The sequence below is a fragment of the Pyrgilauda ruficollis genome, unplaced genomic scaffold (genome assembly GCF_017590135.1).
Source record: "Pyrgilauda ruficollis isolate IOZ18807 unplaced genomic scaffold, ASM1759013v1 scaffold24, whole genome shotgun sequence".
Taxonomy (NCBI): Eukaryota; Metazoa; Chordata; class Aves; order Passeriformes; family Passeridae; genus Pyrgilauda; species Pyrgilauda ruficollis.
Window position 1 is genome coordinate 3,108,329 of NW_024523648.1, and position 25,705 is coordinate 3,134,033.

At 38.1% G+C, this 25,705-nt stretch overlaps 1 protein-coding gene across 3 annotated transcripts in view; it reads left to right on the plus strand.

The window, feature by feature from the left end:
- TPD52L1 (TPD52 like 1) overlaps positions 1-25,705 on the plus strand; it is a 50,162-nt gene that overhangs the window by 12,067 nt on the left and 12,390 nt on the right. For all 3 annotated transcript variants that reach the window (XM_041469903.1, XM_041469904.1, XM_041469905.1), the window contains exons 2-4: positions 7,100-7,215; positions 12,200-12,348; positions 23,184-23,285. In XM_041469903.1, coding sequence (XP_041325837.1) covers positions 7,100-7,215; positions 12,200-12,348; positions 23,184-23,285 — 367 coding nt within the window. The remainder of the gene's footprint in view (positions 1-7,099; positions 7,216-12,199; positions 12,349-23,183; positions 23,286-25,705) is intronic.

Consider the following 25,705-nt stretch of genomic DNA (forward strand, 5'->3'; position numbering starts at 1 on the left):
GGAACCTTCTACTATCTTTAAACTGTTACCTTTCACAATTGCTTTGTTTTTTTCCATAGCTACAGCTTGAAAATGTTACCCTTGTCTTGTCCAGGCATTCAGGATTATTATTCTGTACAGAGAGATCTTGCTATAGGGTAAAATGTGCAGGGTCATTCTTGCATTCCTGGACATTTCAGATAATTATTTTGCTTGGAATATCAGTTCCCAGGTTGAAATCTTAGGTTGAAATAAGTGATATGTATTTTTTAACTGTTATTGCTATTCTCACTATTCTCATAGTGTTTCCATGTTTGGCATGATTGTCAAACTCCTTATCAGTGTATATGGTTTCTTGGTGCAGCGGTCAAGCTGTTGAGTCTCTTTTCTGCCAGTTTTTTTGTGTGTAGACTGTCTGTTTTCACTGGCATAGATTGGCAGCTGTGTCAGCAGTTTCTGGGAGAAAAAGAAGGTAGAGATATCCTCAAGGTATGATTAATTTCTTTTTTTTAAATACTAAAACAGACAAAAGAATCAGCACAGTACAACTGGCTGTTTGTCCAGGGGCTCCAAATAACAGTTTTCCTTTGTTTGGAAATCTGCCAATCTATCTCCTAGCTATGGATAGATTTTTTTTACTGCTGGGATTTGCAAGGGTTAAGAGATGGAAGGCAAAGCTTTAACAAAGTCAGTAATAAGCTGCTCCAGGATGACCAGGGACACCTACTCCAAGATTTTAGACTATGTCCTAGAACTCTTGAATACCCAAAAGCTGTACTCTCCTATCCTTGACACTACTGCCAGCCAAAAGCTCAGTTGAGAGAGGGAATGAAGACACTTGCCCACCCATCTCTCTCTTTGAAGGAACATACTCAGAGCAAAAAAAAAGACTGAGCTCATATGGTTGCAGAAAGTAGAGACTACATTTTTCTGTTATGTTTATTACATTTTTAGTCTACATCACCTGTGCATCTTGAGTATTTCCCTCTCTTAGCCAAGGTGAATCCAGCCTCTGAGTTGTTTTTCAATCATAACTTCAACATCAACCTTATATTTTCAGTTCTAAGTCCTTTAGGAGAGTGGCAGGCTGTATATAATTGTTAGGCTCAAGCCTAAGCAAGGTCATGGCAAGTTCAGACTTGTCCACAGTTAGAACCAGACACAGAAGGGAAGATCTCCCTTCAGTAGTTTGTTTTCTAGATGAATTAAATGATAACATATTTTCCTGTTTTGATCTTCCAGTAATAACTCTGTACTGGAAAAAATGGTATAGAAATCCTTGCAACTTCTGTTAGCTTTTTCTGATCAATTTAGTTATTTAGTACATGCTTCTAGTCCCCCTTGTCTCCCCCTTAATCTCTATATCTGGCATTAAGACTACACTATAAAGAAGATCAAAGACACTAATGCAGTGTCTGGACAGTTCCTTTGTTCTACTTACCATTTCATCCCTTTGAAGACTTAATTGCAATTTAAATTTGTGGACAAATGTTTTCCAAATTTAAATAAGAAACTCTAATGACATGGCAAAAGAAGCTGTAGCAAGTAATTTTGCTTACTAGAAGGGTTATGTAATATGTTTTCTCACTATTTGATGTGAATGCTAGATAACAAGGTAGATATGGTATTTTTAATTTGTTGGAAAACAAAAAAGCAGAGCAGTAAAAGCACTTCAATTCTTAAATGCTTTGTTAACACAAAGGATCATCTATATATTTCCTTGAATGAATGGTTAAAAATGTACACAAACAGAAATTTGATGGTTTTTACCTTAATTTTGCTGTCATTATGGTTAATTCAACAAACAATAGTGCCTATAGTGTAAGCTTTTACTTTGCTGGTTTCTTTAGGGGGGTTTTGGGATTGTTTTTATTTTTTAAACAGTCAACATACAAGAAATAGTCTGACACGTAATACTCTAGAACATGGGTCTGAGATGAATACAGGGAAAAAACACAAAAAGCACTAACTAAAACATCTTTGTGTAGTTAATCTTTAGATACCTGAGTAAGTAAAAAAAAAATCTGTCATGGATTTTATCATTGTATTATTTTGATTATTTTAAATTTTGTAGAATAGTTACAGATCTTCTAATTCTAAGTGTCTTATTAAATTTGTCATCCCTACTATTCTACTAGCAAACATATGCACAGGTATTGATCAATGTTGAAACAGTTTCTTGCATTAATTCAGTTTTAACAGCAGACTGTAGAATTAGGGTCACTAGCCTTAGCTACAATTACCATGAACTTTGGGAGAAAACAAAAAATGCCCATTTCAGCACACTGGAACTACTTGCATGGTTGTTGTATTATTTTGTCCTATGAATCTTTCAGAAGAACACAATAAATGTGCTTCCCCAGCTATTCATCTCCTCCTACTTCTTTCTATATAAACCTCCTAATACAAAGGAGGCTCATTTGTTTCGACTTGTGTCCTTCTTTATGACTTGCAGCTCCTATTTACTGATAATCCCATACTTTTAATGTTTCATTCATATTTTATCTAATGATATATGTGACAGTAATTACTAAACCTTTCTCTAAACTAGAAGCCAAACCATGTTTTGCGCTGATTCGAACCTATTTCATGATTTCCCACACTTTATGGGGGCAGGGTTTTTTGTTATTTTGAAGTAACATAGTTACTAACTACTTCATAGTTAGGCAAACTAGTTTGCCTGTTTGTGGAGAATAAATTAATTACACATGAATATATTCTTAGTGTAATTTGCTGTAGTATCAGGAGGTTGTATGAGACCATAGGACCTGCAGTCTTGTCTCCAGAAGTCCTACACCACAAGACGAGGCTATCTAGAAGAGATAATAAGGGAGGTGGGCTGGGTCTTGCACCTGTCTCTGGGCAGAGTCTTGTGGCAGCATATCCCAGAGCTAATTGTTGATTAATTCATTAAGCTCTGGATTGAGCTTCATTGCAAATGGAGAAGTGGAGAGAAGGGGATAGGTAATGAGAACTCCTTAGCTGACCATGGAGAATGAGGGAGGGGAAGTTCAAGGAACAGGTTCTAAGACAGCTCCTGTTCCATTGATGCCTCTTGTGTGATTTTTTTTTTTTCAGTGTAATAGAACTGCTGGGCAGGCACAGCAACTGAAATTAAATTAGGAGCAACAGAATTAAGTTAATTTGTGTAAGACATAGTAGGAGAAGAAACCAGATGTTAGTTAGAGGTAGTGTCTAGTCTCTATCCTCATGCCTTACCTGTTAGTGGCCTGCTTGAATGAAACTTGGAAAACCTGTGCTTTAGATCAATATGTGGACGTCAATGCCTAAAATAATGTGCTGTTAGTAAAGGACATAAGAGATAGAGGACATCACCAATGCCACAGGTTCTTGTAAATGGCTGGTAAACTACTGGATGAGCTCCTAATTCATTCAGGGAAGCTTGTAACACCTATACTACAAGATAAAGCAAAAGTTATTCAATCACCCAACAACTGAATTGCTCTTCTGAAAGGGTGGAAAATTAATTTCCAATTTCACACCTGGATATTAGTGCAATTCTGAAATAATAGCAGCTCTGCATCTGAACAATTAATAACAATTTAATCACAATTCCAGATTTTCCAGATCTGACCACAGCTGGAAGCAAGGCATGATCTTCAGTATTTCTGGGAGGAGTAGGTAAGAGGAAAGTGGATGCAACTTGAGGGCAATGTTTTTTCCTACTACCAATGGCTTTATGTTAATCTTGAAAACAACTCAGCTATTTGTACCCGATCACCCTTTCCAGAGTGATCAAGCCTTCATGGCTCATAACTAATACCTATGCATCTTTAAGCAAAAATACTGTCTTTCCCCAGAGCAGTTCCTGTGTGTTGTCAGGTTATGTAGCTGGGCAGGAGAGGAAAATGCCTCAGTCTTCTTCAATACTGAGAGAAGACATAGCAGTCTACAGCTTTATCATGAGGGGAAGTGTAGAGGCTGACGCTGATCTCTTCTCTCATGACCAGGGGACGGGACCTGAGGGAACAGCCTGGAGCTGTTTCAGGGGAGGTTTAACTTGGATATTAAGGAAGGGTTTTCACCCAGAGGGTGGTTGGATACTGAAGAGGTTTCCCGGGAGAGTGGTCACAGCTCTAAGCCTGACAGAGTTCATGAATTCTGACAGAGTTCTGACCCTGCACAGGCCAAGTCCTAGAATCATACCATGTGTTTCAGAGTGCTTGGGCACTCTGAAACACATGGTATGATTCTAGGACTTGGCCTGTGCAGGGTCAGAAACTGGGCTTTGATGATCCTTGTGGGTCTCTTCCACCCCAGAATATTCTATGATTCTCTGCTTCTATTCCATGCCCACCCAGGATTTTGAGGCTGTATGAGATCAAAACTTGTAGGTGGGCTTACATCCCTTCAGTTGTACTGGAGGGTGCTAGGCTGCTCCGTGTCCTGCATGGTCAGGGAATCACAGAACTTCCTTCAGTCTGGAGACCAAAGTGTGAGAGATGACAGTATCTAGAGAGAGAAACCAGTGACTGGAAGAAATGTTCTGCTTGCCTTGCAGCGTCACACAGTGCAGAAACACCCACAAATCCTGAGCAATAGGTACACCTGTGATCCAAAGCATTCTTGAGTCCTACCTTGAGGCTCCAAAGCACTGTGTTAGGTTATCAGCACACCTGGGCTGATGAGCTCTGTAACTTCAGTGGAGAACTAGTACAGTATGAGTCTGAGCTGGTGGATGCTGACCTCCGCTGTGCTCCAGTACAAATGTAATGTCCTAATTGTAACCACTCTGCTATTGCTGCTGCTAGAATCTAAGTACTCTCACATGAAGAATTTTCAGAACTCAGACTGGCCTAAAGAAGGCTGTGACTCACAGTATGCTGAAGAGATGTTCAGACTGGAGCTGTGAGATGGCCAAAGTGAAACATTTGCAGAGGGACAGTGACCATTATGGAGGACTCTCGTAGTTTGAATAAGAAAGTAGAGACTGAAGGATCAGACCAGATTTTAGAGGACTTAAACAAGAAGCAAAGGACAAAAACTGAGAGAGTAACTGGATGAGTTTGCAAAGTATCATAGAGAAGATTGACATGTATTTGTTGTTTTGGAGTGGATTGTAATTTCAGTCCAGTCTTGAAGTTTAAACTTGACCATTGGGCCAAGTGTTAAGTGTTATTCAGTTGTTTCTGAATAGCTGTTCCAAAACTAATGTTTTCCCTTGAGCACGGATGGATCTGCCTTCTTTTTGGCTTAATGATCAGTTGTTCTGAGATCACCTCATCTCAACATCTATCCCAAGGCTTCCCTTAAGGGTTTTCAAGCCTGTTGCCCCTTAGATCCTTCCCAGCATTTCCAACAGCTGCCCTGTACCACTGCTCCTCCATCCATGAAAAAATAGACTGCTTTCAAGACTAAGTTTAGCTTGAGTCCCATAGCAACACTATTAATTCTCAAACAAATACCAAATAACAATTGTGTTTAGAGATGTAGGGGTGTTAATAAAGGTAATTTGGGAGCATTCCTACTGAATAAATATGCTTTCCTTTGTCCTGACTTCAGCAATCTAGGTTTTCCTGGCAAGCTGCTTTTTGGATAATAGCTAAGATTTCAGCTACTTCTATATGCCATCATGTTTTTAAAAGGTTTTGTGCTTAAGGGTGGTGATCTATTTCTGCATAGAGTGCCAAGCAGGGGTTCAGCACCTGTGTTGCTGCTTTTTGTCTTCCCACTCAGGGAAGATTGTAATTAACAGGGCTGAATTCACTCCATCATGTTCTGCAGGGAAGCTGATGATATGAATTGAATCAGTTCTATTCTGTTAAATAGAAAGAAACCCAGGTACACTGGGGGACTCTAGGTGAAGGAAATGGCAGAAGGCTGGAGGGAATTTAGTTTTCTGCATGAAAATGTAAAGTACTCAATTTCAATAGAATTGTTCCTTGTAACCTCCGTTCCTTAATGCCCAAACTTAACTAAGCTGTATTTTAATCTTTGTATAATAGAGTATACAGGCCTCTGTGAAGTTAGGAAAGAAATTGTTCGCTTTCATGTTAAGCAGTATACAGGTCTCAGGAGTCAGCAGAGATGGGTCATTACCCTGCTAGGGAACTGAAATAAAGGGAAAAGTGTTGTCCCAGGTGTAACCTGGAGGAGATTTTTGTTCCACAACAGAAGAAGGTCTAGAATTTAAGGCGAGTTCCAAAGTGACTGGAATGTTTTCTGTTATCTCATGGTTTGCTTTGTTTTCTCTGCAGACCATAAAGAATGAGAGGCTTTTAGCAGCTGGAGCCCCAGAAATCTTCTCTTCACTGAATGATTAGGAGATAGGAAGTATTTTGTTTCATCAGTACCTATTATGCCAGGCAGGCCCTGGTCTTGCAGGCATTTATGTATGCACTTATCTTGCTTATTACAGATACTGACCCTGATCTTGGGCATGCAGAAGAAGAAAGTAACAAGGTCCAGTGTATTTGTCCCCCCTTCACAGGCTTAGATTGAGCAATCAAGGAATTCTTCTCACTAGCATTCAGAAAATTCAAACAATAGGTGTGACATTTGCTTCTGCAAACTGTGTGCATCTGTAAGGTTTCAAGTTGCTGCAATCAGAGGTACTTTTAGAGAAAACTTGGCTCTGTAGTATACTTCCTTTATTATTCGGTGTACTATTGCTACTCTTCGCAGCAGTGATCCACATTAGCTAGCTTTCTTATTTTGAAGAAAAAGCTTTCTTTTTTTTTCTTCTTTATTGTTAGAAGCAAAAAAATGCCTTATCAGGGATTAGTAGGGTCCAAGGTGATTAATTTCTGGAAATGAGTGGTGTTTACACATATTCAATTGCTCCTGTGCAGACACTCTGATACTTCCAATAGCTTTTCAGAAGCAAAGAGAAGCTGAATGCAAATGATTGTAGCAGGAAAAGGTTGGGTTTTGGGGGTTTTTTGTGTTGTTTTGTTTGTTTGGGGGGGTTTTTTTGTTTGTTTTTTTGGGTTTTTTTTTGTTTTTTGGTTGTTTGTTTTATTTTGTTTTGGTTTTGGTTTTGGTTTTGTTTTTGTTTTTTTTTCCTAGTGGGTAAATACTATATCATTCTTATATTTTAGGGGAGGCCAATACAATAGTTGAAATAATAATGGTTGTCTTGACCTTTTAATTTTTTAAGGCCTGTTGGAAACTCAGTCGTTCCATGAAGCAGATGAAGATGTGGTCGCTGATGTTGATTTCACCAATATGATTTCTGAAGAAGAAAAAGAAGAGTTAAAGATTGAGCTAGCCAAGGTAATGAATTTGAATTTCTGTGAGTGTTACTGTTTCTACTTCCTTAAACTGGAAACTACTAATTTTAGCATGAAGTATACATCATAAAGGCATGCCTTACCTTTTTGGTAAAATTATTCTAGGCAACAATAATGCAGCATATATACCTATTTTTTGAAGGTTAAATGTCTTATACTTGATGATTGTACTGTGAAAATCAAATGCACGTTCTCATCTTAGTCAAGATGTGTCTTTATAAACGTTCCTTGAAAAAGAAGGAAAGGTGTTCTCATTAGATCTGTGGTATTGTTGTTACAGTGGTTGTGCCACCTGATAGAAAAATTTCTTTTTGTGGTGCTAAGAGGAAAAGGTAATGATGATGGTTGCAGAAGAGGCTGATAATAACAAGCACAGTAATTTAATCACATTTTTGTTTCCTTTGGCACTGATGTGTTTTGAGAAGGTAGTATCTTTTTTCAGGAGTCTGGAACTCAGGACACTGTGAAGAGGCTTAAAAATAATGAGGAGATGGGAGCAAAAAGGTGTGAACCACATGATCTCTTTATTACAAAGATTAAAGAGACTGTCTAAATTTGGTCTACCATGGAAGGATAGACTCAGTTTTAATAATTGCTGCTGGATACTGCAGAAAAGTGAAATTCCAGAACGGAAAATGAAATAATGGGGGAAAACTGTGGATTTAATTTTTTGAAATATGAGTCAAATAACAGAAATCACAGCCATATGAATGTGAGGAGTTGGTTTTGCCTTAACTGGAATACTTAAATTGATATTAAGTTGTAGTACTTACAAAGTACTTACTTACAAAATACTTACTTACAAAGTACTTACAAAGTACTCTAAGAAGTAACATCTGTAATAACTTTCAAGTAATTTACCTGCAGTGCTGATTCAGGATGTTCAAGTGAAACAGAAGACTGTTTTTTCACTTTAATATTTTATCAATCTTTGTGTTTCTGAGTTACTAGTTAACTTTTACTTTGCTGATCCTGTCACATCTGTAAATAATCAGAAGGAAGCTGAAAGTTTACATGATCACTTTATCAAATTAGTTAGGAGTTGGCATATTCATTACTGGCTTTTTATGAGGACCAGAGGCAGTGGGCACACACTGAAACACAGTAGGTTCCCCCTGAACATCAGGAAGCACGTTTTTATTGTGTGTGTGACTGAGCAGTGTACCCCAAGACATTTTGGAGTCTCCATCCTTGAAGATATTTAAAAGCTGGGTACAGTCCTGGGAAACATGCTCTAGGTAGGGCTTGAACCAGGTGTCCTACAGTGGTGCCTTCCAGCCTCAGCCATTCTGTGATTCTCTTCTCTGGTGAAAGGTAGAAGCAAGAAAGGAAAAAAGGCCAGAACTTCCTGCAATCATCTGAGAATGATTACTTCTCTCAACAGAAGTAATCTCAAATGTTTCTGGGTGTCCTTTCTGCTTACTGATTGCCATAGGAGAGAGAATTCTCATTAGCTCATGCTGGAAATGCTTTAATGTCTGTACTAACATGCAAGTGAGAGATTGCCTGTCAAATATTATGATCTTTACTGACTTAGGAATTATTTTCTGAATTCCTCACAGCAGTTTACTGGCATGAAGCTGACGCTTAAAAGCAAAATAAAACAGATAATTATGCTAAGAAGGGTTTGGAAAACTTGAATGTAGAGTGAACAAAGTCTGAACAAAGTCTAAAGTTAAATGAGGCTTATGACTCTTATAAAAGACTGCAAAAAAATGTGTGACATTGCCTCCTTCAGAAAGAAAAATTTGCTAATGTGGGAATTGGGTAACGTTTCCTTTTGAAAATATTTTAGTCTTTACTTACAAGCCCTTTCTTCTCCACCAATGATAGTTTTGTTTTCTTCATGTGCTTATGTCCTTCATTTCTTAATGTCCTTATGTGCTAAATAATATCTGTTTGAGCCTGTAGGAACAAGCACCTCTCCTACTGTTCAGAGGGGTAAAAATCATCCTTAATTCTTCCATCAGTAGTTGATAAAATGGGGACCTGTTTGTGAGCACCTGTTCTGCATTTATTTAAGCAGAAAATATGTGTTTCATCTCTGTGTTGTTTATCTAATGTATATATTCTTTGTTTTCTTCCTCCTTCTCACTCTGACATTAGGAAAGGAACAAGCACTACTGGTTTTCTGGCAGGATTTTTTTGTATCCTCTATTCCTATTCTCTTGCTAATCTCTTTTTACTGGAAACTTCTCAGAACATGGACTTGCTCTTTTCTTGTATTTGTAACCCAGCTAAAACAGCAGGGCTCTGACTCTAATCAAGCCTTAGGATTTCTACAATGCAACTAAAATGAGTAACTCTTACAGAAACTTCTAACAGTCATTTGAATTTACAGAGGTCAGTCTGACTTCTCAGAATAACAGCAGAAAATTGTAGCCCAAAAGCTTTACATAAGGCCAGAAGATTGTTAGCAGAACAGATTCCCCCCGCCCCCCTCGCTGTGAGGAGCATTGTACAATGACTCTTGAGTCATGCTGGGGGCTGAGATTTTGAGCTACCTTGCTCACTGCTGTCAGTTGTCCTTCCATTACACTCATCAAAGCACTCATTTACTCTTTGGTGTCTTCCCCCTCCCACACCTTCCCAGGAGGAGCTATCTGCTTTGATCTAGCTGATGCACAGCATCAGCAGTGTGTGCTACTGCATGTTTGTTCCCACTTTGAGGAAAGATTATAATAGTACCTTTTTCTGCAAACTTATGGGAGAAGAGAACTTTGCCTTTGTATGATGTGCCTATATTCTTCTGACTCTGTTGCACTTTGAAAGAAGGGAACCATGAGAATTAGAAGCTTGTATTTCTCTTGACCTAAGCCCTAGTTTTATAATGGAGTTATAAACATTTACAAAAGTGGACTTAAAAAATTCCTAAACAGGTGATGCCTGACTTCCATGAGAATTAGGTATGTTACATGCTTAAATGCTTTTCAAGATCCTACTGTAAGTCCCTAATCCTTTCTACCTACTTCAGAGTCATCACTGATATTTGAGCACTTGAGGGCGGCTTTGTATCTGTCATTATTTCAAAGTGATGGAAGTTGAGGAGGATTTTGTCAATTCAAAACTGATTGCTGTGTTATAAATAATAAATTACTTTTCTTTAATCAAAAATGTTGCTCATACTTCTGCCATTGAGCACATGGCTAATACTTGCTTAGGTTATCACAGCTTTAAGATGTCTATTCAATGGAACAGATGGAAAGTAATTTTAATAGAAGACCTGAAATGTTTATGTATCCAAGTACCTGATGATCAACCTAGTACTGGCCCATAAGTGTCCTTTAGCAGTATTGCACAGGTAGTCATGCACTAAGGGGTTTGCTCTTGGTGAGAAACAACCAAAAAGAGCTCTGAACTGCTGCCTGAGGAATGGTGACATTTGTGCTTTCTTTCTGTAAGCATATGACCAGTTACCTTCTCAGAAGAGAGCCTCTTGACACCTGCCTCTTGACAGTATTCCATTTGCAGGTTAGGAAGATAATGAAGCATAAAGGACATGGGGAGGAACAAAGCAATTTGGATTACAACAGTACTGGTGAGGTGTTGGCATCGCAGGCATTGGTGAATACTAAAATCTGGTTCACTCAGGTTAAGATTTTGCTTTGTGTTCGTAGCCTTGCTGCTTAATTCCTGAGCTGCTTGTACATTGAAATAGCAGGTAATGACAAAAGAAACTGATAGCTGAGGGATTCAAGTATGAGACTTTCCCAGTAACAGTGAGCTTGCAGCCGGTTTTACAGTGAGGCAGAATGCATGAATGTGTACAATAAAATAATGCTGGTACTGATATCCTAAATATAGCCTTGGAGGTCAGTACTGTTTCAGCTGGTGCTTGCATCATTCCCTGCAGCCAATGGAGTTAAATCAGAGGGAGACTGTGGTTCCAGGGAGCTTAGCATATGGTAATCAGATAAGTTGCCATATGTTACCTTACTAACATATGGAGGAAAGAACACAGTTGGTAGGGGAATTTCTAAACCTGAAGTGAAAGGCAGCTGCTCTGGTGTCACTTGCCCTTGTTAGCTTCAGTATCTCAGTGTGCTGCTTGTATAGATTGGCTTGGGAGGCTTCCAGATGAAGAATGCAAGCCCCTGCTCACTTGCAGGAGTGCTGCCCAAGGAGCAGGATTCTGAGCCAGTGGCAGGTCCATTCTGGAGTCCCTCTTCTTACAGTCTTATCTTCTGGTTCTTGCCTTGGTAAAACACTGGCTTTGATTAAATGCTTCAAAAGAATGTGTACTGCAGAGATATTTATATACAGCTTGAAATTGCAGAGTTTGGTTAAATACTAGGATCTCTGGAAAAACTAATCTGCTCTGTCTTCTGAGTGCTTTTATGCTTTAGGTACTGATCACTCATGTTAATAGTTCAACTACAAATTTTTATGTTACAATTTTGAAATATGTAGGGCCTAAAATACATAAATAAAACTCATATGACAAGGATATAATGTTTGGTGGTACTCTCAAGTCATATATTATCATGCAGCTTTTTCTGGTTTTTTTACCTGCTTCCAAGAGTTTGCATATGTTTTTTTCAGGACCAGAAGACTAAAAACCTGCAAGTATGATGTTCAAAGCCTGTGCATTTAAAGGAAGATATTTTTTTGAGTTTTCCAGTCTTCTCTTGTCCTGTCTATTCCCATTTTACTAGTGAATGAAAAGCTGGTATTTGAGACTCCTAATGCCCTAAGGCAGACTTGGGTGAAGTCGCTTCCTTACTGGATAATTCTCTCTTATCAGGTGCATGTGTGTGATGGTGAACAGAGGTGACACAGAGGCATTAATTTAACATGGTGTCAGCTGTGTTCTGGGCATGCCTTTGTGACCTCCACAAGCATTTGACTCAGTCTCTCTAGGTACCTACAAAAAGCACGAGTTTGTGAGATTCCTTTAGCCTCTTAGAACTGTATGTGTTTATCATTCTGTGGGAACAGGCTAACTCCTTTCTCCTTGTTTCCCTCAGCTAGAGGATGAAATTTCAACTTTGCGGCAAGTGCTAGCAGCCAAAGAGAAGCACCTGGTTGAAATTAAACAAAAACTTGGCATAAGTCTGATGAATGAACTGAAGCAGAACTTTAGCAAAAGCTGGCATGATATGCAGACAACTTCTGCGTGAGTACTGATCTTTATACTTACACATATGAACATACCATGTTTTTTTTAAAACTTTCTGGACTGAATTAATAGCAACATTGGTAGAAAGAACCACCCACCTTCATCAAGTGCTGTCTGAAAAGTAATTTGCTGTTTTTTTCCTCTTCATTTGACAACTGAATTTGACACTTAAGGAGAAGGAAAAGTGAGCTTCTCCATAACTGAGCTGAGCTGGGAGTCGACAGCAAGGAAGGCAGGGGGCAGTGGCATGCATCATCCATGAAGGAGCAGTCTCACAATACCTGAACAAAGACACCAGAGCAGGTCCAATGAGGGTCGAGCCAAGAGTTCAGATCTCCAAGTGCCTCTGTACTGATGAGTCAGGTCCTAGATCAAGCCAGGGAGTCAAATCTGTGAGTTCAAGATCTGAGGTACCTGGCCAGATACAGGCATATCAGTAATATGACTTGACATTAAATTCAGTCTAGGCTTTAGTATAGGTCCCAAATGAAGGGAAAAGGTGCTTAACAAGCATTCTCCCAACTCTTGCACAACATTTTCATCACAATCTTACCCAAGGTTCCACAGCTGTGCAGTGGCAGATCTCACCTTGAGCTGCCAAGTTCAGGGGAGTGGGGGAGAAAGTATTAGCAGTTCCTCTTGGTGCATTCAAGGTGCTGACAGAGACTTGGTAAATATGTTAAAATGTACACTTTTACATTAAAAGAACTACTCTTTGTATTTTCATGAGAAGTCAAATAAGGCATAAACCCCTTGATAAAAATACAGTTTGTATGTCCCCTGTCTCTCACTGTTGGACAGCTTCTCGTCTAGGTCCTGTTTCTCATGACATGTAATTAGCAGGGGTATCACTGTTGCCTTGGTGAGGATGTCTGGCTTGTGCTAGGAGAGAGCAGTCTAGAGACACTAAGCTTTAGAAGAGAGGAGAGGCACAACACATCTGAACTAGAATTACTGGGAGAGACTACCAAAATTTTGAAGTAAAAACTTTCATTTTTACTTGAAATTTGATAGCAAGTTCCCAGATAGGTTTTAATTTTTCCTCCACATTGGAATTTGCCACAAAGATAGACTTAGGAGACTTTTTCAGTGTGGTAGCTGCTACTTTTTATTTAAGATGTGTTTCAGAAACTAAGAAACTAAGTGTCCAGTAATTGTTATGTGGGACTGAGCACCAGGAGCAATTTTTGCCTCAGAAATTTCTCATGTTTATGGTCCAACTGCTGTATAATTCTGCTAGATCCTCATGCCAGAACACCAGTGCTGATACAAATCATGGTAATCCAGCATTCATAAGGATGGATGTGTTGAGTAATACAGGTGATTCATTGTTGCTCTACCAAAATAGCAGTGGGACAGCATTATTCACCAGGATTCTCTGATTTAGGAAGGATGAAAAGCTTGTTTAAAAAAAAAAGTTCTGAATATTTACATGCCTGTGGTTTAGGTTTCTAAATCTACAATTGCTCATTTTAATTTTTAAAATGACCTGGTTTTAAGAGGTGAAATTTTGTTTCACTTAGCTGGTGTGCTTTCCTGTAAGTTAAAACTACTTTTCTTTAGCAGAGAACTTTTCAAAGCCACAGAGCACCAAAGTTTTTGTCCACTTATTGGTAATGTTTTTAAGCTCTCCATTTAGGGATGCATTCTTAGGTTTAGAGTGGACTTAGAGGAAGAGGGGTGGACTTGTCTCAGTAACAGTCCTGTAAAGTGTGTTTGACCACTAGCTAAGAGTCACGACCTAACTTACAGGGTGCATGCCACCCCTACTGACTAAATTTAAACTTGAGCTTTTCACTATTTTAAAGCATTTACATTTTAAATGGTTGGCCCCAAGTTCCTTGTTAATTTCCTGTACTATTCAGTGCACTGATGTTTAGTATAATCTATTATATTTTAGTATAATGTGTTGGGGGAGGCAAAGGGTTCTGCTATAGAGGACATTAGTAACTACAGAGCAAATGATTGCCTTGAGTTTGGTTTGGTTTCTTGGTGGTAAGGCATTCAACTAGAATGACTTCCCACACACACCTTTTTAATGATTGGGTTTTCAGTGAATAGAGGTGGGTGGATAGTCAACTTCTAGCAATGCTTGTTTTTTTTATATTTTAAAAATAGATAATTCATTCTTATTTAGATGCTAGAAGCAGGGTCATGTTGGTGGATTTTGGGGTTATTTATTTTAGCTTAAGAAATAATTACAAATGTCTTTACATGGATATTTGTAAAGACCATAATTGAGCTTTTCTAATTATTGCTCTGCTACAAAAGAAAGGTTTTATATAATCTGAATGTATCGTATTCAGTTGAAGCTTCTTGGTGGTGCTTCTGTAAAGTTCCCACAGGTCTCCTTCCATACTTCAGATTTTCACCATATAGTGGATTAAGGTAGAACATAGTATTTATGACAATTAACCTGGTTTTATACAGAATCACAGAATATCTGAGGTGTTGACAGCAGTGTCAGAAGACTCTGGTTAACTGACTCTTTCATGCAGGACCAGCTAGAGCAGAGCCCTCAGGACTATGTTCAGTCAGGTTTTGAATATCTCCAAGGATGGAGATTCTACAGCCTCTCTGGGCAACCTGTTCCATGATAAATTGCGCTTGCTGTGAAAAACATTTTTCTTAAATACTGAAATATCAATATATTTTAATATTTCTTGCATTAAGTTTGTGCTGGTTGCCTCTTGCACTTTCACTAAATACCACTCAAAAGGGCTTGCCTCTATCTTCTTTCCTCCTTTCATCATTTATACACGTCAATGAGATCCTTCCACGAGCCTTCTCTAAGGTGTCCAGCCCAGCTTTCCCAGCCTCCTCATATGAGAGGTGCTCCAGTCCTTTACCATCTTTATGCACCTTTGCTGGACTTGTCCCAGTTTGTCCATGTCTGCCTTGTACTGGGAAGCACAGAACAGGACCCAGGTGTGGCCATAACCAAGGCTGATGGGAAGGATCACTTCATGCAACCTTTGCTGCAAAGGCGCATTGCTGACTTATGTCCAATCTGTTCTCTACCAGGATTCCCGGCTTTTTTCTGCAAGGCTGCTTTCCAGCTGGTTGATCCCCAGCCTCTACCGGGTTATTATTCCCAACCTGCCGGACTCTGCATTGCCCTTTGTTGAACTTACTGAGAGTCCTGTTGCCTTATTTTTTTCAAAAGTCCCAAGTAATTGTATTCTTCAATGCAATTGCAGAATTGCATTTCATTATATATGGAGGTTCCAAGGGTTATTTTAGCCTTTCACTAGTCCCTCATATTAAGCGCTAAAGATATAGATCCACAAGATATCTTGCCCTTTGCTGAGCATTTATGTTGTAAACATGCTCAGCTTTGTCCCTCAGCTTTTCATTTGATACTCTTCTATTATTTGGAAAAAAACATAAGATACTATAGTTCTGTCCTCTTGGGAGATATTTCAATTCTACTGTGTTTCTAAAGAGCAGTTTTATCTGTAAAATTACCCACCAATAAACTCACTCCAGCCTAGTAGTTCCCACAAAATTCTTTGCCATCCTTTCTTAAAATGTTATCAACTGTTATAAGACATAAACCTCCCCTGTTTTAAATGGTCAACCTTTCAACCCATGGATGGAATAATAACTATGAGAGAACTTCTAGGGAGATGAAAATGCTTGATTTGCTACTAAACCTCTCCAAAAAATAAATACTCCAGACATTCAGACAGCTGTAAGCATCAGTACTGCCATGGCAAATTAATTATTATAAGAGCTAGAAAATTAGAGGAAACCCATTCTATCTTCAAGAAGTGAAATGATGTGAAATATTTCAAAGTCAATATGTTTAGTGATTCCAACAGGGGGGCTGGGAAACCTTTAATGTGATGGAAAGTGGACCCATACAAGGCTAACACTCAGGATAGGAATCTGAAAAAACTGTTTTCAAAATGGCTTTTCACCTTTCGACCTCAGAAATTTTCACTTGTAAAAAGGGAAAAGCCTGTGAATTATAGGCCAAAGTCAAGAGAACTGTAAGTGCTGGCTCCCAACAGCATGTTTCCTAGACAGGGCCCTGGGGGTTTTTTTAGATGGTGACTGTCTTTTCAAGCCTTTTTAGGAAGGTTTCAGTGTTGCTCTGTTCTTGCATGATATTTATTTAAAATTTGGGACAAGAACATTCAACATGGACTTAGCCTTTTCTTCCAGAGGTAGAATAAAGATCTATTCATTGAATACTGGCTGAACTATGTGAGCAATCTCAGTTCTGCTAGTAGGAAACCTGAGGACAACTGCATAGGTTTCAACAACCATTGGAAACTTACTGTTTTATAGTTCAAATTTCTGCCAGGTCATAGGAAAATAGAAGGTAATAGTTGCACTGCATGTGTTTTAGGCTTACAATCTATGGTACAGGCAGTCTTTGTTAATATAACTTTAAATATATAGTAATGTGTTCCAAAGTTTCAGAACTTTTTTCAGTAAGTCAGATACAATTTGTGGACAGTCACAGTCCTACTGTGACTTCTAGGAATTAAGTAAACTGTGTTCCCACACACATATTTCTCGTGAGTGGTAGTAAAAGAAATGTGGGTGTTTCTGTTCTTTGCAATGTGTAATCACCTTTTGACATTTTCTTCTCTAAATTTGCAAGTAGATGTAACAGTTGTGTAAGTGAGGAAATTGTGTGTTAGCTTTAGCAAGTACATTACCTGTGTGTGAGTCTGTACTATATGGAAGTAAAAGGAGCCTCTCCCTTCCACTGCCTTTGCTTCCTTCAGGTCAGATCAGGCAACCTTCATGCTGTCTTCAAAGATAATTATTTTGTTGCTTTTTCACGTGTGTCTCTGGCCTTGAATTTTGAAGGGTAGCGAAATAAGGAGAAAGGACTGCAAGAAGTTAACTTAGTCTGTTCTCATTATTCCTTGTCCAAAAGATGTATGTCCATTTGTTTGCACGAGAACCTTCAGGTAATGGAAATTCCACAGCAAGGTCAGGTGATCTGTTCCAGATGTTCCTTTCTCAGGGAAAAACCCACTGTAATTATCATGGGGCACCAGAAAATATATACATGTGTATTATAGTGATCTTTATGTGTGTATATCTAACTGTAAGGATAGGAAGGGAGGCCTGAATGTAAATTGAGATCTCTGAAATTACAAGGATTAAAAATATCCAGGAAAGAGTTAGTCAAAGAAAGGGGAAAGGGAAGGAAAGGAAATGAAAGAATGCAAAAGGAAAAAGGGAGGGGAAGAAAGGAAAAGAGAGACTGGGATGTGTTTAATCTTGCATACTTTTTTTAATCTAATATACAGTACATAGCCCACAGACAGTGTTACTGATACAGTTGAAGGTGTGATGAACTGTCTCTAATGCCTTAAGATCATCTGTGCTTCAGCAAACATATTTTGGCTTTTCTACCTGGAGTGTAACCGTAGCACACTTTTTTCCCCCCTATTCTATGCTGCATTGCACAATTAATGCATTTCAAACAACTGTATCCCATATTTTTCCCATGTGTTTGAAGATTACAGGGCACTACAGCCCAGAACATTTGTCACCTTTGTTTGGCACCTTTCCTGACCTCTCTCCAGCCTATTGAACAGTCACCTTTCATGTGCTGTACACAGATTTCTGCTGCAGCCTGCAGAGGTTCAGTTCCCTCAGTTCTCTCCTTCCTCTCCCTGTGGGAGAGGAACTACTTGGGGCTTACTTCCTTAGATTTAAGGAATATGTACCCATCCAAATGCCAGCACTGTTTCAGTTAATTCTTAACATTCCTGGCAATGGGAAGAATGACAAAAATACGTCTGTCATTTGGTTTTGAAGTTGGAATGAATTTCAGGAGAGTACTAAAAAAAACTACCAAAACAAAACCCCAGAATAACGCACAACTGCTTAGAGTTAATTTGTGGCAAAAAATGACAATAAGAATACTCTTAGAGAATGTTTTATGTACCTTTTATCTGTCATATATGCATTTATCTCACTTAAACATTAGCATAATTGAGTTAATGTTGAGCCCTGTTTCTCCCAGAAAATCAACAGAAAAAGAGTTTTGTAGCTGAGAGTTTCTCAGGGATCCAGATGCTTTAGATCAGTGGCAGAAAAGTCATTCTTAAGATGACTAATGGTTTGAAAACTGAAAAGAAGTAAGCTCCATAGGGCACAGTTTGTGCTACCAGGCTCTGCTCTACTGTATGGTTTTATTGTTAATTGTTTGCGTTTTGTTACATCTTCTGTGAACCTTATCACAGGTGAGGGTTTCTCAAATGAATTAATTTTGCCAGCAAGCATTGATGGAGAGGCATAATGCTGAATGAAGATGTACTAATTAGCAAATGTACTAATTTTACAGAAGCTGAATTAAAATTCTTTGTCATTTACTGCAGTACATCAAATGTGCAGCTTGACATGCAAAATATAAATATTATATGTGTAGCCTACTTCTGTCAGCACACTCTGTATTGCACCTGTGAATGAAGGGTACTTTTAACTCTGCCATGTGAAGGGCAATTCAGTACTGAGATGAGATGAGTGTGATTGTCCTGTCATATCCTGCAGATGATGTTGGCCATTTAAATGTCTAGTTCTCTCTGTATGGCTGCTGCTTGGCTGTTCTCTCTCTAAAGCACTGGTTCCTTCACATGTTGTGTTTTATGAAACAGTATCTCCTTATATTTCCTTTCACTGTCTGTAAAAATCACAGTGAGATATATATAGTGAGATCTGGTTGTCACAGGATAGCATAACCTAAATGTAGTATATAGCGCTGTCAAGTGAAAGTGCAGTCAAAATATGCTGCAAATCTACTTTGTCTAAATAGTATGTTACAGCACTGGAGATGTGAGTTATCTTTAAAGCTCTTTTTAATTATGTTGGGCATGTTGTTGGAATATAACTGCAATATCAGCATGTTTTGTGATAACCTCTGATAATCACTTTCATAAATAATTGCTTCTGTTAAAGAAATAATTGCTTCTGTTAAAGAAATACCCTATTTTAAAAAGAAAATTATCATCAGAAGTTGATGGATGAAATTCTTAGGTCAGTGTCATATATAAAGGAAATGTTCAAATGTTCACAGGTGAGTGTTATTTACATTTTAAAATTGAGACAGCAGTTGATACAACTTATTTATTTAATCCCTCTTGTCTATGAAATACATTATAAATATTTATTGTTAAGTGCTGAGAGAAAGCAAGGAATATGACTCTTGGTAACCATTACCAGCAATTCTTCTGTGCTACAGAGTATTTTCAGATGCTACAAAATCAGAGCAGGAATTCCTACTCTAACTGAATAAATCAAGTAGGCTGTTTCTACTTTTGCTGACGCTACTTGGTGTACTGCTGATGGTGCCTTTGTATGAGTGTAATGATGTATTTGTGTAAAAATGCACTCAATGGCTTGGATGGAAAGTGGTCTTGAATCCCTGTATCCTAAACTATCTGAGTTTGTTTTTGCTGGAGTATTTCTGTCTGTAAGTTTTGAGGTCACTAGTTGACCTGAGCTTCTGGCTGACTGATTCCTAAGACGCTGTTAGCTGTCTCCATGAGCTGGTGGTCAGCACTTGCCTAAGGATTGCCAGCAGTGGCTGCTGAAAGGATGAGTGCCCAAGTGTTGTTGCACACTTAGTGTGCAGAGCACTTGGTGGTGCAAGGGGGGACTTAAAACATACATAGAGCACTTTTTCCAGTTACTAAGTGTTTGTAGTTCTTACCTGGAATATCCAACTTTATTTCTGCAGGTAAAGGTTTCTGAAAATTATGTAAGCTGTTCAGTGCATTAAAACAAAAGTACAAACTGCTGTGAGTTACATGAGATGATGAAAACTGCTTGGTCAGATGATTAATGTGCAATACAACTGAGCAGATTCCCAGATGACAGAGAGAGAATGTGTTGAAGAGATCATTGTTACCAGAGTCTTGGCAAGATATCAAATGGATGCTGTAAATATGATATAACTATGAAGATATATTTATCTGAGCCAAAATACAGTGCATCATACATCCAAATATCAACACAGCACATAGCTAACTACAGGGAGGCACTGTGCTCTATGGAAATATTATTTATGTAGAAGGCATAGTGATACACATAATGCTGAAGAGGTGGTAATGGGCAGGGGGGTAGATTTTTAAGCTATCAGAGACCTCTGCTGAGATGCAAAATATTTTTCTTGTCTCTGCTGACAGGTATTGCATGTTGTGCTCCATTTTCACCTTTGTTATTTTGTTATTCCTTAAAGCTCTTCTTCAGCATTGCTGAAGGGAGGAGGGGACATGTCATAGGTCATTTTTGCTGAAGTTGGTGCTGAAAAAAGACTAGTTGTGTAACAGTTTTAGCTGGATTTGTTCTCTTATGTAATGTCAAAAGTATTAGGAACACAAATGCAGTCTCCATGTCTTCCTCGCTAGTGGAAATACTGGAGGATGTTTGATCTCTGGGATTTACAGAGAAAACACAATGTTGCTGGAATGCTGGAAAATCAGTGGCATTCCAGCCAATTCCCTGAAGATGTGTTCTGACCAATATAATGTTCAGAAATATGTAGGGGACTCCAATGTTTCTCAGTGAAATTTGGGTCTCTCCTCTATGGCGCATTTTGGACTGTTCTCTAAATAGTTTTACACGGTGTGAAGAACTTGCAGTGAAAAGGTAAGACATAGAGATATTTTATCATACAGTTAAATGTGCCTATAAATAAAATTAAATCCAAGGTGTCATTTCAAAAAATCAGTTTAGAGGGATATCTGAAAAGTATTTTTACTATGCACATTCAACCTGTACATAAATAGTTTGCGCTACAAAGGACCTTTTAGACTTGGGTGTCAAATCTGGGTCTTCATTTTGTCATCAGTAAAATTCCACTTGTGTTGAATAGTTTAGGAAGCTTTTCTGTTAGCAAACTCTTTAAGACTTGTATGCCACAGGCAACAGAATATTTGATTTTTTTTCTTATTCATAGGCAACTCTTACCAAAAAGCTATGTGCTTATAGTTTGACAATAGCATCCTTATTTTAGGGTCTCATCCCATTCTAGTTCATGAGAGTATATCTACTGTCAGCAAGAGAATGACATAGCTATTAAACTAGCTAAGCTAGAGGATGAGGCCTCAGTGAAATAAGAGTATTGCATTCTTGCTGTGTCCAAGGACGACTGGCTAAGAAGAAAGGAGGTTCGGTAAAAGACAATCTTTTCCATTGTCTCTCTATTGTACTAGAATAAATAAAACAAGTGTAATCATTGCTTCTTCCTTTCTAATTATAATTTGTGTTCCTTCTATCAGTGTTGCAATGTTTTAGCCCTTGTCATTCAACGTTGTGAATGTGTTTGGTTCAGCTTATCTAACTGGATAGAACCTAGAGGTTCTGTACCCTGGTCTTCAGTTGCTCCCTGTGGATTGCCTTGTTAGTCAGTAAAAACAGAGACAAGCACCTTCATAGAAGGAGCCCTTTCACTTGGCAGTTTAAGAACTTGTTAGGTCAGTAGGATGTTGTGGCTTAGGGACATAAAATCAAAATATATTGTCTGAAAGGACAGAGCATTATGTGGCCTCTGCCATCAAACTGGTGATTTGTAAAACACAGTCCTGAGCAGAGGACTTCCAGTAACAGGTCCTGCTGGGGCTAAAATTATGTGACATAAAATGTGATGTGCCATACTGCAAATGTTAATCTTATTTCCCCTCCTTCCTCCACAAAGTTATTACTTTCATATACGTAATAATAAGGAGAAAATACCTGTTGTAACAACTTAGGCAGCAGTATTTTTTTTTTTTTTAATCAACTGTCAGTTTATTTTGGTACATGCTCACAATCCTACAGTTTTTGTTCAAATGAGAATGAGAACCCAGTGGAGTTTTATTTCTGAATTTTTCTTGATCATTTCTTCTTGTCTGCCAACACACACCACAGGATAGAAGGCTGATTATAGTGTGCTCTCCTTTTGTTACTAGGTCAGTACTTCTAATTCTGAGCTTGTCTGCGTCACTGGGAGTATCAGATAATTTTCTCAGAAGGAAGCCTCTGACAATGCTCAGAATTAGTTTAGTCAGCAGAAAATCATCTTTGCAGAAAAGCTTACTGATTACTCTGAGAGTCCAAGTTACCTGTACTGAAGAGTCTGTATGGGTCAGAGTGTGTATTCTGAATCAGTAAATTATGATTCTGTGTTTGAATCTGCATGCTATAAGTGAAATTAGTGACATCTTTTAAAAGAATTCAGTCCTACTAAGAATATGCATTCACGCTCTAGGTTTCTTCATCTTCCTTTCTCTGTCCTTCCCCAAACCTTGTTCCTTTAAAGAAATTTTTAAAAGTGAAAAAAAAGGAAAATTGTGGAATGTGGAAACAGATTTGATGATTTTTTTTTCTATTTAAATATCATAGAATCATTTTGAAGTGTATCTGTTAAATGTACCTAATATGTATATGCTTGAAAGAGCAGAATTGTATTTGTCCTGATTCTTTTCTGTGCTTCAGACAGCAGATTTTGCCAGAAGGTCAGTGTCTTCTGAAAGAATACTTACTTGATGTAAATATGATTTTTTGTAAACAGAAGTTGTATCAAGCAGGTATTCAACAAATCACTGCATTCTACTTTTAACCAGCATGCACTGGCCCATCTGGGGGATGTTGTCTGCAAGGGGGAAAGAGAGGATTGCTAAGTTGAGGATTGCTCTGGAGAACTCTGCACTTAGGAAGCTGTGCAGAAATGGGCATCCTCGCCCATGTTTGTTTTGAGCCAGTTACTATGTTTATTAACATTTCATTGGATGGGACTTTTAGAGGGAAATTAGTTGCAGGGATTCTAGTCTCTCTTTGTTAATACTTATCACTATTTCTGTTCTATTTTTTGTTTCCAGTTACAAGAAAACACATGAGACCCTGAGCCATGCGGGGCAAAAAGCAACAGCAGCTATCAGCAATGTAGGAACAGCTATCAGCAAGAAGTTTGGAGATATGAGGTATTGGCATCTGCTGCTTCTCTGGTCTTATTTAGAGGACTAAATGTATAAATCATTTGTCAGCTCTTCATTTCCTTCTACATTAGTGTTTTAAAGGTTCAAGTAGTTTGTAGTTAGAGTATTTAATAACACTCATGTTTTTAACTGGAAAGAAGGCATAATGATGGCCAAAGATAGAATTTTTATATGAGTCCTGTTTTTTTTTTAAAAAAAAAGTACAATCAGAAATCCTTTTGTAATAACTTTGCAAACTCAAGGAAACATATAAGTAAAATGGAACAAAAAATTGATATTAGATCTTTATTAACCCAGTTTTGTTCTTATGTGGATGCTGGAGAAAAATATCATCTGAAGAAAAGAAGCCTACCTAGGAGCTGCCTGTGATAAGAAAAAAAATATTTCAGGCTATTTTTAATCAGTTTTTATTCAAGATATATTGCAAAGTTTTGTTCTGCAGTTGTAGAAAAATAGATATGATAGAAGTAACAGGAGTTGAGGTCAGTAGAACTGCCACTTAAAGGCAACTTCAGTGTCAGGCTTTATATGTTGATGTATCTTTCAAAGTGTTGGCTTTAAAGTTCCTCAGTATGAGAGCAAAAACTGTATACTGTAAACCAGCATTCCGGCTTTCATTAGGTAGTAGAATTACAGAACTTCCTGAGTGTTTGAAAGAGTTGATTGTTTTTGTTATAAGATAAGTGGACATGGATAACTCCACAAGTGCGTAATTAGGGTCTCATTTATTCATAGTGCATATTATCCCATTGGAATGTATTCACTTTTTTGTTATGACATCCTAAGATAACCATATCCTAAGATCTGTGTATGTTGCAAATGACTGAAGCTTAGTTCATGGCAATAAAGTAATTTTTCCGCCTTTTTATTTTTATTCTGGATCTTAAATCTTTAAAGTCCTCCCCTTAATACTTACCTTTACATACAGCTTAATAAATCCTCTAAAGAAGTACTAATGTTTTTCTAGGTGAAACTAAAAAGGAAAATCTTCATTACTATATCATGTGCTTTACAGTGTCTTTTTCCACACTACAGTTCAAAATGGGAATTTAGTGAATGACTTGCAACCTTCATACATAATTTAGTTATGTTTGAACATAACTAAGAATTTTTTGGTTGACACAGTTAAACATTCATGAGTAGTATATGCCTATCATAGGATAGAAGAATAAGCAGACATGCAATTATGTTTTCTTAGTGTATTTTTTAGTGTTCAAAAATCTAAGAGCTGAAAACTTTCTAAAACATAAATTTGAGCCTTCATTTAAAAGTTTCTTGAAGGTTTTTCTTCAAAATTTGTCATTATTTAGAATTTACTTTAACTTGTATGAGCTGCTGAAATTCATAACACCTCATGTCTCCCCAGAGGAATAGGAATTTGTGTGGTAAAGTCTGTGGTTTATTTGTTCATTCATTCATTCCCTATTTGGAGTCTCCCTGGTCTTTCCTTTGGTGCCCTCTGGCTGTTCCATTATGAGAAACAGTGAGTGAGTTCTTCTTCTGACCTTCATTTCACTCATTATTTCTTGTGGGTTTATTGTATTTCACTTCAGTTCCCTCTTTCCAGGCTCCAGTTGGATGAGTCACTTTCACAAGCCTTTTTGTTACCTTTGTTAATTCTTTCTGCCTTCCCTGCATTTATAGTTGTATTCTGTGTTTTTGAGAAATATATAAGACGTGTGTGATGCATGTGGCACCAACACATTTTTTGTTTTCTTAACACTTCCTCTTGCAAAAAAAGACAAGCTCACAGCTCAGCAAAAAGGTCCTGTTGCTGCTTCTTTGCTTTAGATCCTACAGCAGTGACCAAAGAGTTTCTGTGTGAATACCTTGAGCACTGGCTCTGGATTATAAAGGGAAGGATGACTTAGCAGTTCAGGATTTCTCAGGTCCTATTACTAGTGCTTTGCACATGGTATGAGATTAACTGCAAAGGCAGAAATGTCTTCAGTGAAATACAGCATGTTCAGCCTTTAGTATTTCCCTTAATTAATCAGTGTTACCAAATGCCTTTGTCTCACCTATCAGTGTCAGCCCTCATGCCCATGACAGTCATGCTCCTGACATGGCAGATGGGAGGTGTTTATCTCATTAGCTCTTTAGCCAAGGGCTCAAAGCAGAGGCTGAGTCCACCAGCATTTTGATTAATCAAAAAGAGGATTTCTAATAGCTTTCTTTGATTGAAATTATCTTGAACCTGGTTGGGTATTTTTCAGGAAAATATGAAGTACCAGCACTGCCTTTTTTGTGGATATTTGCTGTTTTCAGTTAAGTTCTCAGTTAGGAGTTTTCTTGATGTTTGATGATGAAGCAGCAAGTGACCTAGCCAGGTTCCCATAGTTAGAGGGAGAGTGGGGTGACTTGGACCTTCTGCATCTGCTGCACATCCTAAATCTGGAGTGATG